The sequence below is a fragment of the Scyliorhinus torazame genome, chromosome 16 (genome assembly GCF_047496885.1).
Source record: "Scyliorhinus torazame isolate Kashiwa2021f chromosome 16, sScyTor2.1, whole genome shotgun sequence".
NCBI lineage: Eukaryota > Metazoa > Chordata > Chondrichthyes > Carcharhiniformes > Scyliorhinidae > Scyliorhinus > Scyliorhinus torazame.
In genome coordinates, this window is record NC_092722.1 from 94,904,819 (window position 1) to 94,919,866 (window position 15,048).

At 49.6% G+C, this 15,048-nt stretch overlaps 1 protein-coding gene across 2 annotated transcripts in view; it reads left to right on the plus strand.

Moving 5' to 3' along the window:
• The window catches only part of supv3l1 (SUV3-like helicase), a 287,161-nt gene that overhangs the window by 267,336 nt on the left and 4,777 nt on the right, over positions 1 to 15,048 (plus strand). For both annotated transcript variants that reach the window (XM_072478761.1, XM_072478762.1), the window contains one exon: positions 10,767 to 10,915. In XM_072478761.1, coding sequence (XP_072334862.1) covers positions 10,767 to 10,915 — 149 coding nt within the window. The remainder of the gene's footprint in view (positions 1 to 10,766; positions 10,916 to 15,048) is intronic.

A 15,048-nucleotide genomic window follows, 5' to 3' on the forward strand; every position in this document is an offset into this window, starting at 1 on the left:
GGCTAGGACCTTTGCCAGTAACTTGGCATTTACATTAAGGAGCGAGATCGGCCTATACGAGCCACATTGCAGCGGGTCCTTGTCCCGCTTGAGGATCAGCGCCAGAGACATTGTCGGGGGGAGAATCCCTACCTCCCTCGCCTCTTTGAAGGTTCTCATCAGCAGCGGACCCAGCAGATCCACAAACTTCCTGTAGAATTTGACCGGGAACCCATCAGGCCCCGGGACCTTGCCTGCCTGCATACTCCCCAACCCTGTAAACAGCTCCCCTATCCCAATCGGGGTCCCCAGGCCTTCCACTTGCACCTCCTCCACTCTCGGGAACCTCAACTGGTCCAGGAACCGCCGCATCCCCCCCCAGGGGGTTCTGACTTATACAGGTTCCCATAATAATCCCTGAATACCTTGAAACTTTGCACCGTGTTCCCCCCTCCGTCCCTGATTCCTCCAATTTCCCTCGCCGCCTCCCTGTTGCGTAGCTGATGCACCAGCATCCGACTCGCCTTCTCCCCATATTCGTATACTGCCCCCTCCACTGGGTCTCAGCTTTCCCCGTGGTCAACAAGTAAAATTCCGTTTGGAGGCTCCGTCGCTCCTAGAGCAGCCCCTCTTCAGGGGAATCCGCATACCTCCTATCCACCCTTCATATCTCCCCCACCAGCCTCTCCCTCTCTGTCCTTTCTCTCTTCTCTCTGTGAGTCCTAATTGAGATTAACTCTAATCTTTTCCACGCCACCCCCTCTCCCTCCATTACCCATTTCCGAATCATTGCCACATTGGCTGCCCAGTAATAACTACACAGTTATTAATACTTCCCCATTATCATTGGCCTCTACGTATCGCTGAATGCACCCCCGGACCCACCCACAAACCTCCTCATCCGCCAACAGTCCCACGTCCAAGCACCACAACGGGCGCTGGTCCCTTTCCTCCCCCAGCTCCAACTCTACCCAGTGCGGGGGGTGGTCCGAAATCGCTATGGCCAAATATTCCGTTCCCTCCACTCTTGAAATCAGTGCCCTGCTCACCACAAAGAAGTCTATCCATGAATAGGCCTTATGCACGTGGGAGAAAAAAGAGAACTCTGGCCGCCGACCTAGCAGACCTCCACGGATCCACTCCCCCCATCTGATCCATAACCCCCCTGAGAACCTTGGCCGCAGCTGGCCTCTTACCCGACCTCGACCGGGATCGGTCCAGCGCCGGGTCCAGTACCGTATTAAAGTCCCCCGTCCCCCCCATTATCAGGCTCCCGGCTTCCAGATCCGGGATCCAACTCAGCATGCGCTTCAATGAACCCTGGATCGTCCCAATGTGGGGCATACACATTCACCAGCACCACCCGGGTCCCCTGCAGCCTACCACTCACCATCACATATCGACCCCCATTATCAGCCACAATGTTCAGCGCCTCGAACGACACCCGCTTACTCACCAGGATTGCAACCCCTCTATTCTTCGCATCCAGCCCCGAATGAAAGACCTGCCCCACCCATCCCTTTCTCAATCTGATCTGATCCACCACCTTCAAGTGCGTCTCCTGCAACATAGCAACGTCTGCCCTCAGTCCCTTTAAGTGTGTGATCAGCCGGATCGGGGGACTGCCCGCCCCCCTCTGCCGACTAGCCATCTCCTTTCTTAGGCCAGCCACGTGCCCACACCTCCCGCACTCTCCAGTCCCCCAGGCGGAGGACTCCCACCCCGACTCTCCCTCTTACCTCCAGCTCCCCTTCGGTCAATGCAGCAGCAACCCAGTTTCCCCCCGGCTTGAAAACTGCCTAGCCCCCTTGCTCCCCCCATCGCACTCCCGTAAGTCAGCTAAGTCCTGCTGACCCCAGCCGCTCCCGCCTCTGCCAACGATCCCCTGTTTAGATACCCTGTCAAAATCTCCTCCTCCCCCTTCAAGTTGATACGGACACCCCTCCGGCACCACCCCTCCCGTCGGGGGCCCCCCCCCCCCCTTATTTAGCGCGGGAAAAAAAACATTGATTTTCTACTGGGCCGCCCCCGCCCCCTGTGGCACAGCTCCTTCCTCCTGCAGCCTCTCCCCAATTTCCGACGACTCAGGGCCTCCTGCCCCCCCCCCCCCCCCTTCGAATGCGAGGAACAGCCCCTCCAAAACAATATTGTTGCTAACTTTTGGTTGGCTCTTAATTCGTAATTTGCTCTGTTTGTTTAACCTTTGCTCTAGAGTCACCAGGTATCTTTATGATACCGCCACGAGGTTCAAGTTCAAGTAATGATCAATAACTCAACACGCCAATTAGTAAGATTCAAATCAAAACACATTTATTATACACAGTAAATCGCTACTCATATATAAACTACTTTCTAGACTATTCCTATCACTAAAAGGCCTATACTTAGCTTCGGACTGGCCCACCAGGTCAGGGGAACAAATGGCCTTTCGTTCAGGACCCGAGTCTGCAGGATTCAAAAGCTGGTATGGACTGGTAGCTAGGAGCGCCTATCTCGTAGCGAGCGTTGACTTGAGACTTATTTGGTTGGCGGCAGCGAGGCAGGTCATTGTCAAGGGTTGGTTCAAGTTGCTGAGTGACCCTGCCAAAGAAGAACGATTTGAACTTGGGGGCTTTACTTTATAGTCCCCAGGGGCTTCCCGCCCTTCGGTTCCAAGTGATTGGACTACTTTCCGATCACTTGGATCGATTTCTTCAATGCTGGAGCGGTTCCCTGATCGCTGGGCGGTCCCTAAGTGTCCGTTGGCCTTCCTTTGTCTTGGCTCCTGCTGGCGCCGAGAAGTCTGGCTTGGCTTTATTCACCTTAACTGTTGCCATTGTGCCTTGGAATCGCTCATTACTATGCAGATGGCTGCTTCTTTACTATGCAGATGGCTGCTGGTTTCAGTGCTGTCTGCTTGTTTTGCAGGTTTCAATATACATGATTTCTGCACTTGCTAGTCTTTGCCTGTGTTGGCTGAATTTCCCTTCAGCCTTTGTGGTTCTCCATTTTAAGTCGGGAAGTGGCCAACCCAGGTGGCTACACACCCTCCTTGTGATCCCGAACGCGAAGCGTGAAGGATCACATAACTGCGTTGTCTTCATTCCCTGACCCGGCGAGCACTCTTCTATGGCCTCTACACTGACCATAAATATGCAAGACAAATTTTAACTAACAATTTCTAAGTGGCGCTATGTCAAAACAGGGACATGCATTACAAAATTTAAAAAAACGGTACCTCTAACTGTCCTCAATAGACTACACTCACTAAACATTGTCATATTAACTTCCTAAACAATACAAAATGAAAGCAGCATTTACATTTTTCCTGGCTTGGCAGTCAAGCACAGGGGTGTACAATATTTCCATTTCTTTATTTACAGAAGAACGCAAATGAATGTCCCTTATTATAGATCGACGGGTTTGGGGGCCTGGTGAAAACCAAAAATAGGGGATCTCATTCTGTACACCGGGGTGCGAGCGCGGAAGGCTCTCCTTCTCCATTTCCTCATGCGGATAGTCTGCACGATGTTGCAGAGTATCGCCAACACTAATAGTGATTCGACTACGTAGGAAATGGAGTACCATGTTATGAGCTTATCACACCATGATGGTGTGGTGTTGCCTGTTACTGGGCTCTGGGTGCTATGGGGAAGTGAATCATTAACGGCAGGGGGGGTTGGGGTCAGGGGGTTCGTGTTCGCGCGCAACGGAATACACATAATGGTGGTCATCAACATGGAGGATGTCCTCATTGTTCTTTCTCTTCTTTTCTTTCCTTGGGGCTTCTGGAGTTCTGTGGGATCAAGCATCGTGTCTGTTACTATCTTGGTTAATATCTCGTCTGTTAGTATGTCTGTCCTTTAGTGCCAATTCTCCCTTTATAATTTGTCACCATGTGTGACTCCCTCATTTAAAAAAAAAAAAAAATATTCAGGACAAGACACACTTAAAAATACTGAAACAGTGCGAGCCGTCTCGCAGGCTGTGTGATTTACCATCCAAATGTTTGAGGATGTAAATAGCATAGGGATGGCGACCACAAAACAAAACTTTTTGAACCAAAAGTGCCGAAATGAGGTGCGTATGGGCATCGACAGGTAAGATTTGGATGGAGTCCCCGGGTAGGACGGTGACCGATGCCGTGTGTGCTCTACCCGAGCGCGTAGCTGACCAGAGTGGGGTGTCCTCAGGCAGGGTGGAGACCAATGCCGTTTCTCCACTGCCTGAGCAACCGGCAAGAACGGGCAAGAAATATAGTCATTGTGGGGGGTTGCCGTAAAGGTTCTTCCTTCGAATCAGAAGAGCATTTATGAACGGGGGTCTGGCAAGCTCTCAGCGGTTTCTGCCGATGAGTGTGCTGGCAAGTTCTCATAGGTTTCTGCAGATAAATAAGGGGTGGGGCCGTGGAAAAAATTTCCGATCTTACAAACAACATTTAACACTAACAGTAACAAACGACATTAAACAACATGCTGCAGGTTCCATCAGAAAGTTTCTCCCAAGTGGTTCCTTTTTAAACATCATCTGGACACTTCAGTTATCAGTTGCAAACAGGGTCGCAAAGGGGTTCTCGCTTTGGGAGTCAGACTCAAAGTTGTCATTTTCTCCCGGATGCCATACTCTCGAATGTATAAGGGCTGATAGGGCTGCATGGTGCAATTTGGGGTCCATCTCGTCGTTCCGGATGAGCCTGTATGAATTGTCGCGGTGCCAAAAGGTGGTGTCTAGTTCTGTGGGGACGTAATCGTCATCGTAGGGCGGTGGTGTTCGGTGGGGTTTGTTGAGGAATGTGATGAGGAAGGGATCACTCAAATCGTGGTCAGATTCGCTGGGTGTGGGTCCTGTTGCCTGGGGATAGTAGGGAGGCGTGCTGTGGCTATTGTCTGAGTCACAGTCGCTGTCGCTGCTGCTACTGTCTGTGGGTGTTCCGGGGGTGGAGTCGAGGGCGAGTCCGTGGATGTGGTGTGCGTGTTGGGGGAGAGTAGGGATACGTTGGCTGTGTGCAGGGTGTGGTCTGTTGCGTGACGTGGTGTGCGTGGTTGGACTGTGGGCCACATGCCTTAAGCTGGTTAATATGGAACCACGCAGTCTTTCCGTTGGGGTACTTAATTTTATAGACGGATGGGCTTACTTTGTCCGTAATGGAGTACGGACCCGAATACTTTGGTGACAAGAATGTGCTGGGGTTGCAAATTGAGAGCATGACCTGCTGTCCTACCTCAAACTCAGTCGCATGCACTGTCTTGTTGAAACAGGCCTTGCTCTGTTTCTTCCGTGTACCTAATCTTATTGCGGCTGCTAGCTGAGCCGTTTTTACATTTTCCACTAACTGCTTAACTGCGTTCTTGTGTGTGAGGGCCGTCACTTCGGGGCTGGTCAAGTCCAATCCTAATAAAAATTCTGTGCCTTTCATGGGGCATCCGGTCATGAGAGTGCGTGGGGTGTAACCTGTGGATGTTGAAATGGTATTTCTCAAAAACATCAATGCAAAAGGGAGGACTGAATCCCAAGTGGTGTTGTTCTGTTGGACCATTTTTCTGAGGGTTGATTTTAGAGTCCGATTCATGCGCTCCACGATACCACTTGACTGGGGGTGGTATGCGATGTGGAATTTTTGGGTAATGCCAAATATCGTGAGGACGTTCTTCGTGACACGTCCTGTAAAATGGGAACCTTGGTCGGATTCAATGCTGCAGGGGAGTCCCCATCTCTTAAAGATGAGGTGGGTTCAGATCTTGGCTGTGGTCTTTGCTGTGTTCGTTCTGGATGGGAATGCCTCTACCCATTTCGTAAGAGTGTCTATGACGACTAATATTTGTAACCATTCCTGCAAGGGGGCAATGGTCCTGCAAAATCGATCTGGAGGTTAGTCCGGGGGCCGTTAACAGGGCGGGTGTGACTAAGTTGAGATTTCTTTGCGTATCTGTCCGGATTGTTCTGGGCACAGATAAGGCAATTCTCAACGTAGTGCGTTACGCCTTCTTTTAAACTTGTCCACCAACAGAGCTGCCTGAGGTGGGCTGTAGTGGGATCAATTCCCTGATGTCCATGACTGTCATGGAACAAACAAATAAGTTGATTCCTGTCCTGTTCAGAAACCACATAAAGGGTGTCTTTTAACACCACACCGTCATGTGTAGTCAGTGCATTTTTAAATCTATCATAGGGTGCTGTAAATTTTCCTTTCAAAATCTCCCTGAGATTGCTATCTTGCTTCTGGGCCTGCACTAAATCCTCGATATTAGTTTGCGAGACCTGAACTGCATTCACTGGGGCGCTTTCAGGGGGTGTCCAAAAATATCCGTGCCTGGAACCTGCTTTAGCCAGTGCGTCGGCTTTTACATTTCCAGGTGGGGAGGAACGGTGATGACTGCGAACTTTAACGATTCCGAATGTCCTGTTCTGTGCTTTTTCTAAACTGTGGCGGAGCAATGGGGCTGAAGGGAGGGATTTTCCGTCTGCGGAAACAAATCCTCTTGCTTTCCACAGGGGTAGGAATTCTGTAAGGCTATTGCAGGCATAGAGGCTGTCCGAGTATATGTCTGCTGGGCTGGGGAAGGAATCTGGGTGATCCACAATGTACGCCACGGCTGCTAGTTCTGCAGCCTGCGTGCCTAAGTGGCCTGGTAGCTTTAGTGATATTTCTTCTAGGGAACGTCCCTGCGCGTCCTCAACATATATGCCCACATCCTGTAATGCGCTTCCCTTCTTATACCGTGGAAGAACCATCCACATAAATCCTTAAAGGTGCGCACGTGCCTGTGCTGGGGGCTCTGGGGTGAACTACCTATCTTTCTGGGGATTGTTTTTGCAATAAAGGGGCCTGTGTTGTGCGGTGAGATGATTTCACATTCGTGGGGGGTGCCTGGGTACTGAAGGTTATCTGCTAAGAAAGTGTGGGTCTTGGTCCGTTTAACAGTGATGTCCCGTCCCTGCAAAAGAAGAGTCCATCGAGCTGCTCTAATCTGACCATCTGTACCGTCCTTGAGTCGTCCGTCAAGTAAAAGTTGGGTGGGGGGGGTGTTCCGTGAGGATTGTGATGGGGTTTAGTCTGGTTATGTCGGAAAAATTGTGCCTTGGAATCGCTCATTACTATGCAGATGGCTGCTGCATTACTATGCAGATGGCTGCTGGTTTCAGTGCTGTCTGCTTGTTTTGCAGGTTTCAATATACATGATTTCTGCACTTGCTAGTCTTTGCCTGTGTTGGCTGAATTTCCCTTCAGCCTTTGTGGTTCTCCATTTTAAGTCGGGAAGTGGCCAACCCAGGTGGCTACAGTACCCATGCCCATTAAAACACACATCACATCCAATCACCCCTTCCCACTCCCCAGCTTTCACAAAACCCACAGCAAACCATTAGTTCGAGCCCAATTTTTCATTCTGAATAAAGGTCCACGCCTCCTCTGGCGTATCGAAATAATGGTGGCGGTCCTGAAAAGTGACCCACAATCGCGCTGGCTGCAACAGCCCGAACTTCACCCCCTTTCGGTGGAGAACCGCCTTGGCCCGGTTGAATCCTGCCCTCTTCTTAGCCAGCTCTGCACTCCAGTCTTGGTAGACGCGGACCTCCGTATTCTCCCACCTGCTGCTCCGTTCCTTCTTCGTCCATCTCAGGATGCACTCTCTGTCCGTAAAGCGGTGAAACCTCACCACTACGGCCCTTGGCGGCTCATTTGCCTTAGGCCTCCTTGCCAGGACTCTGTGAGCCCCATCCAGCTCCAGGGGCTCGAGAAGGCTCCCGCGCCCATTAGCGTATTCCGCATGGTAGCTACATATGCCCCGATGTCGGACCCCTCCACACCTTCAGGTAGACCCAGAATCTGGAGATTCTTCCTCCTCAACCTATTCTGCAGGTCCTCAAACTTTTCCTGCCACTTTTTATGCAACGCCTCGTGCACTTTCACCAACTTTCAACAAGGCACTTTCACCGCCAGGCCCAGGACCTCGTCCTCGTTTTCTGAGGCTTTCTGCTGCACCTCTCTAATCGCCTCCCTTGAGCCTTCTGGGACTCCACCAGCCTCTCAATTGACGCTTTCATTGTGGCCAGCATCTCTGCTTTCAGCTCCGCAAAGCAGCTTTTCAGGAACTCCTGCTGCTCCCGCGACCACGCTGCATGGTCTCCGCCCGCCGCCATCTTACTTTTTCGTGCCCATTCTCCTCTCTTCTCCAAGATCACTTATTTGACCGCTCCACTCCTGGTCCACTCCATGCAATGCTGGGGGAACCTTTGCTGCCTTCCCACACCGGGAATCGTCGTCCAAATGCCGCTGGGGCTCCTCAAAAGGGCCCAAAAGTCCGTTCACGGCGGGAGCTGCCGAACATGCGACCTACCCAGGCATAGCCGCAACCGGAAGTCCGTGCTGTAAAATTCTATGATTCATTTTTTTTGTCTGCTCACCCAATCAGGCAAAGACTTAGAAAAAAATTCGAATATAAGGCAGTAACAATTGCATATTTTCTGTTGACCTAATTAAAAATTTAACGGTGGTTTCTGTATCTTCAAGAACGGTCATTAATTTGAAGGCCACAGCCTCTCTCAAAACCCTGGCCTTGGATTGATGAGGATTTTTGCTGGTGTTTATTACACATTTTAAAAATTGTCTCATTTTCCTTTCTGTTCAGTTCCAGTCTCATTATACTCTGTTTTATAAGGACTGGAAATGTATACCTCATGATTTACAATGTATTCTGTTAATATGCAGCCATATCCCTTGAAGCCCATAATTACTAGTTATCAATTAAATACAGGGTTGGGGTAATTAGCACCGAACCAGGATAATCAGTTAGTCTGTCTGTCTGGTTAATTATAGGCTGCAGCTCAGAAGGACCCAACATTTTGAGACTGTCTGCATTTCTAGATTGAAATCTGTATGTGGTAATTGTACTGTCCTAATCAGTTAACTCTAAATTCCATTATTTTTCTTAAGAATAGATTGAAATACTGTATAAGCAATGAATGTTGAACAAAGGTTTGATCCTGAAAAGCATCTGGAAAGTTAAGGGATGGATTATGAATCGGGCAGACATGAACAGCTGTGATGGGTGCCCATTTAAAAAAAATTAATTGTTACGGGATGTGGGCGGTGCTGGCTAGGCCAGCATTTGTTATCCATCCGTAATTGCTCTTAAGAAGGTGGTGGTGAGTTGCCTTCTTGAGCCGCTGCAGTCCATATGGTGTGGGTAGCCCCACTGTGCTGTTAGGGAGAGAGTTCCAGGATTTTGACCCAGTGACAGTGAAGGAATGGCTAATATATTTCCAATTCAGGATGGTGAATGGATTGGTGTTCCCATGTATCTGCTGCCCTTGTCCTTCTAGATGGTAGTGGTCATGGATTTGGAAGGTGCTACCTGAGGAGCCTTGGTGAGTTCCTGCAGTGCATGTTGAAGATGGTACACTGGCTGTTAGTGTGCGTCGGCGGTGGAGGGAATGAATGCTTTGAGTAGGGTAGCAATCAAACGGGCTGCTTTGTCCTGGATGGTGTCAAGCTTCTTGGGTGTTGTTGGAGCTGCACTCATCCAGGAGAGTGTTGCATCACACTCCTGACTTATGCTTGTCAATGGTGGACAGAGTTTGGGGAGTTAGGAGGTGTGTTACTCGCCATAGGATTCCCCACCCAGAATACATTCTGTGCCCTTGCCACCATCAGTGTTCCCTCCAAATGGTGTTCAACATGGAGGAGTACTGATTCAATAGTGGGTGGATGGTATGTCGTAATCATCAGGAAGTTTCCTTGAGTCATGAGACTTTGCCGTGTCCAGAGTCGATGTTGAGGACTCCCAGGGCAACTCCCTCCTGACTGTATAAGGTAAAGTCGTCATAATGTCAGATGACCATAGGCTGCTTTCCCCTTTGAGGGGGAGGGCTGACTGGTGGTGATTTAATCTGAGGATCACCACACCTCAGGTGAGGGGCAAGGTTGAGAAAGTGGGCCTTCATGACTGTACATCACTGTGCCGCCACCACCACTGCTGATAGTGGTGTCTGGGACGTTATCTGTAAGGTATAATTCCATGAGTATGATTATGTCAGGATGTTGCTTGACCAGTCTGTGGGATAGCTCTTCCAATTTTGGCGCAAGCCCCAGGGTCGACAGGGCTGGGTTTATCGTTGTCGTTTCCAGTGCCTAAGTTGATGCTGTTTGGTCCATCTAATTTATTTCCTTTTGACCTTTGTAGCGGTTTCGATACAACTGAGTGCTTTGCTTGGCCACTTCAGAGGGCATTTAAGAGTGGATAAGAGTTGCTGTGGATGTGGAGTCACATGTAGATCAGACCAGGTCTTTTCCTTCAGTCAAGGACATTAGTGAACTAGCTGGGTATTTTTTTTACGACAACGGACTCTACGACAACTGATTATGCTTTCATGGTCATCCCTAGACTTTTAATTCCAGACAATTATTGGATTCAATCATGGTGGGATTTGAACTCGGGGCCCCTGGGTCTCTGGACCGCCAGTCCAGTGACAATACCACTATGGCACCACCTCCCACATCTACACAATCAACAACAGAGAAAGATGTCAGGTGCATTTGTACAGGACGATATGATTACTTTGTCTGCCTCAACCATATAATCTCATATCATGAAGCAAATTGAATAAGAACGAACCATTTTTATTGACTAAATAAATGAAAAATCAGCAATTAGGAATTTTCTACAGTCATCAAAATGGCTTGTGACCTGACCAGTCAGAAATGATTGGCTCTTCAACAATCGGTGGCACAATACATGTTACGGTGTTGTTATACCGACATCCGTGGGTGCCACTTTGTTTTTAACTTTGAGTCTGTTTCAATTCTCCAGTTTGCCAGACAATTCAGCAGGAACGAGCCGCTGACATTTAACTGGTTATGTCGGCACATTAACTGGCCACTGACACCACCAAAAAATATCAAGGACCTAGTACACTTGGAGGCTGTGCATGATGTATTGGATCTGTACCTATGGTTAAGGTAAGTTAAGGAGCTTGTATCTGTAGTTTGGACATGTTCATCAAACTGGCAACTTGGGCACATAGTAGCAGCATGATAACGCTGCTTTGTTCAAGTGAACATTTGCTGTGCATTCCTTTAGATTGGTTCTGGTCTCTCTTTTCCTCTCAAATCCAGCTTGGCTCGAATCCCCAATCCGGGTCGGAAATATTAATTGTAGAAATTTACAGCAGGAAATTAGGCCATTCAGCCCATTGCGTTGGCACTGGCCGACAGGGTCTTCTTAATCTCGCGTTCCAACACTTGTTCGGTAGTTTTGAAGTTTGCAGCACTTCCGAGAGCATATCCAGGTACTTGTTTAAATATTTGAGGATTTCTGCCGCTGCCACCCTATCAGGGAGTGAATTCCAGACCCCCCTGGGTGTTAAATTTCTCCCAGAGTCCCCTCTAAAACTCTTAAATCTATGCCTCGTTTTACGGACCTTATGGAAATATAGCCTCCTTATCAATTCTAACTAGAACCCTCATAACTTCACTTGGGACTTCTCTCAGCATTCTCTGTTCCAAATAAAAGAACCCTACCCTATTCAATCCCCTTCATAGCTAAAATTATCCAGCTCAGGCGACATATTCACAAATCTCCTACATACTCCTTCCAGTTCAATCAGATCTTTCATTTTTAAAAAAAATATTTTATTGAAAATTTTTGGTCAACCATCACAGTACATTGTGTATCCTTTACACAATAATATAACAGTATAAATAACAATGACTAGTTTCATAAACAAAGAATAAATAATATATAACAAAAACGAAAACTAAAACTAAATGGCAACTGCCTTGTCTCAGATAAACACTCTCCAAAAATATGATTTAACAGTCCAATATACAATTATTTATAGCAACGACCTATACATATTATACATATATATTAATAACCCGGAGACTCCTTCTGGTTCCTGCTCCCCCCCCCCCCCCCCCCCCCCCCCCTGCCTGGGCTGCTGCTGCTGCCTTCTTCTTTTCCATTCTCTCTATCTTTCTGTGAGGTATTCGACGAACGGTTGCCACAGCCTGGTGAACCCTTGAGCCGATCCCCTTAGGACGAACTTAATCCGTTCCAGCTTTATAAACCCTGCCGTGTCATTTATCCAGGTCTCCACCCCCGGGGGCTTGGCTTCCTTCCACATCAACAGTATCCTGCGCCGGGCTACTAGGGACGCAAAGGCCAAAACATCGGCCTCCTGCACTCCCGGCTCTTGTGCAACCTCAAATATAGCCAACCCCCAGCTTGGTTCGACCTGGACCCCCACTACTTTCGAAAGCACCTTTGTCACCCCCACCCAGAACCCCTGTAGTGCCGGACATGACCAGAACATGTGGGTGTGATTCGCTGGGCTTCTCGAGCATCTCGCACACCTATCCTCTACCCAAAGAATTTACTGAGCCGTGCTCCAGTCATATGCGCCCTGTGTAACACCTTAAATTCAATCAGGCTTAGCCTGGCACACGAGGACGATGAGTTTACCCTACTTAGGGCATCCGCCCACAGCCCCTCCTCAATCTCCTCCCCCAGCTCTTCTTCCCATTTCCCTTTCAGCTCATCTACCATAATCTCCCCCTCGTCCCTCATTTCCCTATATATATCTGACACCTTACCGTCCCCCACCCATGTCTTTGAGATTACTCTGTCCTGCACCTCATGCGTCGGGAGCTGTGGGAATTCCCTCACCTGCTGCCTCGCAAAAGCCCTCAGTTGCATATACTGGAATGCATTCTCTTGGGGCAACCCATATTTCTCGGTCAGCGCTCCCAGACTTGCGAACTTCCCATCTACAAACAGATCTTTCAGTTGCGTTACTCCTGCTCTTTGCCATATTCCAAATCCCCCATCCATTCTCCCCGGGGCAAACCTATGGTTATTTCTTATCGGGGACCCCACCAAGGCTCCCGTCTTTCCCCTATGCTGCCTCCACTGTCCCCAAATTTTCAAAGTCGCCACCACCACCGGGCTTGTGGTGTATTTCTTCGGTGAGAACGGCAATGGGGCCGTCACCATAGCTTGTAGGCTAGTCCCCCTACAGGACGCCCTCTCCAATCTCTTCCACGCCGCTCCCTCCTCTTCTCCCATCCACTTACTTACCATTGAGATATTGGCGGCCCAGTAGTACTCACTTAGGCTCGGTAGTGCCAGCCCCCCCCTATCCCTACTACGCTGTAAGAATCCCTTCCTCACTCTCGGGGTCTTCCCGGCCCACACAAAACCCATGATACTCTTTTCGATCCTTTTTAAAAAAGCCTTCGTGATCACCACCGGGAGGCACTGAAACACAAAGAGGAATCTCGGGAGGACTACCATTTTAACCGCCTGCACCCTCCCTGCCAGTGACAGGGATACCATGTCCCATCTCTTGAAGTCCTCCTCCATTTGTTCCACCAATCGCGTTAAATTTAACCTATGCAATGTACCCCAATTCTTGGCTATCTGGATCCCCAAGTAACGAAAGTCCCTTGTTACCTTCCTCAGCGGAAAGTCCTCTATTTCTCTGCTCTGCTCCCCTGGATGCACCACAAACAACTCACTTTTCCCCATGTTCAGTTTATATCCTGAGAATTCTCCAAACTCCCGAAGTGTCCGCATTATCTCTGGCATCCCCTCCGCCGGGTCCGCTACATATAACAACAAATCATCCGCATACAGAGATACCCGGTGTTCTTCTCCTCCTCTAAGTACTCCCCTCCACTTCTTGGAACCCCTCAATGCTATTGCCAGGGGCTCAATCGCCAGTGCAAACAGTAATGGGGACAGAGGGCATCCCTGCCTTGTCCCTCTATGGAGCCAAAAGTATGCAGATCCCCGTCCATTCGTGACCACACTCGCCACTGGGGCCCTATACAACAGCTGCACCCATCCAACATACTCATCTCCAAAACCAAATCTCCTCAGCACCTCCCACAAATAACCCCACTCCACTCTATCAAATGCTTTCTCGGCATCCATCGCCACCACTATCTCCGCTTCCCCCTCTGGTGGGGGCATCATCATTACCCCTAGCAGCCTCCGTATATTCGTATTCAGCTGTCTCCCCTTCACAAACCCAGTTTGGTCCTCATGGACCACCCTCGGGACACAATCCTCTATCCTCATTGCCATTACCTTGGCCAGAATCTTAGCATCTACATTTAGGAGGGAAATAGGTCTATAGGACCCGCATTGCAGCGGGTCCTTTTCCTTCTTTAGGAGAAGCGATATCGTTGCCTCAGACATAGTCGGGGGCAGCTGTCCCCTTTCCTTTGCCTCATTAAAGGTCCTCATCAGTAGCGGGGCGAGCAAGTCCACATATTTCCACAAAATTCAACTGGGAATCCATCCGGTCCCGGAGCCTTCCCCGCCTGCATGCTCCTAATTCCTTTCACTACTTCCTCTATTTCAATCTGCTCCTAGTCCCACCCTTTCCTGCTCCTCCACCTTGGGAAATTCCAGCCGGTCCATAAAGCCCATCATTCTCTCCCTCCCATCCGGGGGTTGAGCTTCGTATAATTTTTTATAAAATGCCTTGAACACTCCATTCACTCTCTCCGCTCCCCGCTCCATCTCTCCTTCCTCATCCCTCACTCCCCCTATTTCCCTCGCTGCTCCCCATTTCCTCAATTGGTGGGCCAGCAACCTGCTCGCCTTCTCCCCATATTCGTACTGTACACCCTGTGCCTTCCTCCACTGTGCCTCTGCAGTACCCGTTGTCAGCAAGTCAAATTCTACGTGTAGCCTTTGCCTTTCCCTGTACAGTCCCTCCTCCGGTGCCTCCGCATATTGCCTGTCCACCCTCAGAAGTTCTTGCAGCAACCGCTCCCGTCCCCTACTCTCCTGCTTTCCTTTATGTGCCCTTATTGATATCAGCTCCCCTCTAACCACTGCCTTCAGCGCCTCCCAGACCACTCCCACCTGGACCTCCCCATTATCATTGAGTTCCAAGTACTTTTCAATGCACCCCCTCACCCTTAGACACACCCCCTCATCTGCCATTAGTCCCATGTCCATTCTCCAGGGTGGGGCGCCCTTCTGTTTCCTCCCCTATCTCCAAGTCCACCCAATGTGGAGCGTGATCCGAAATGGCTATAGCCGTATACTCCGTTCCCCTCACCTTCGGGATCAACGC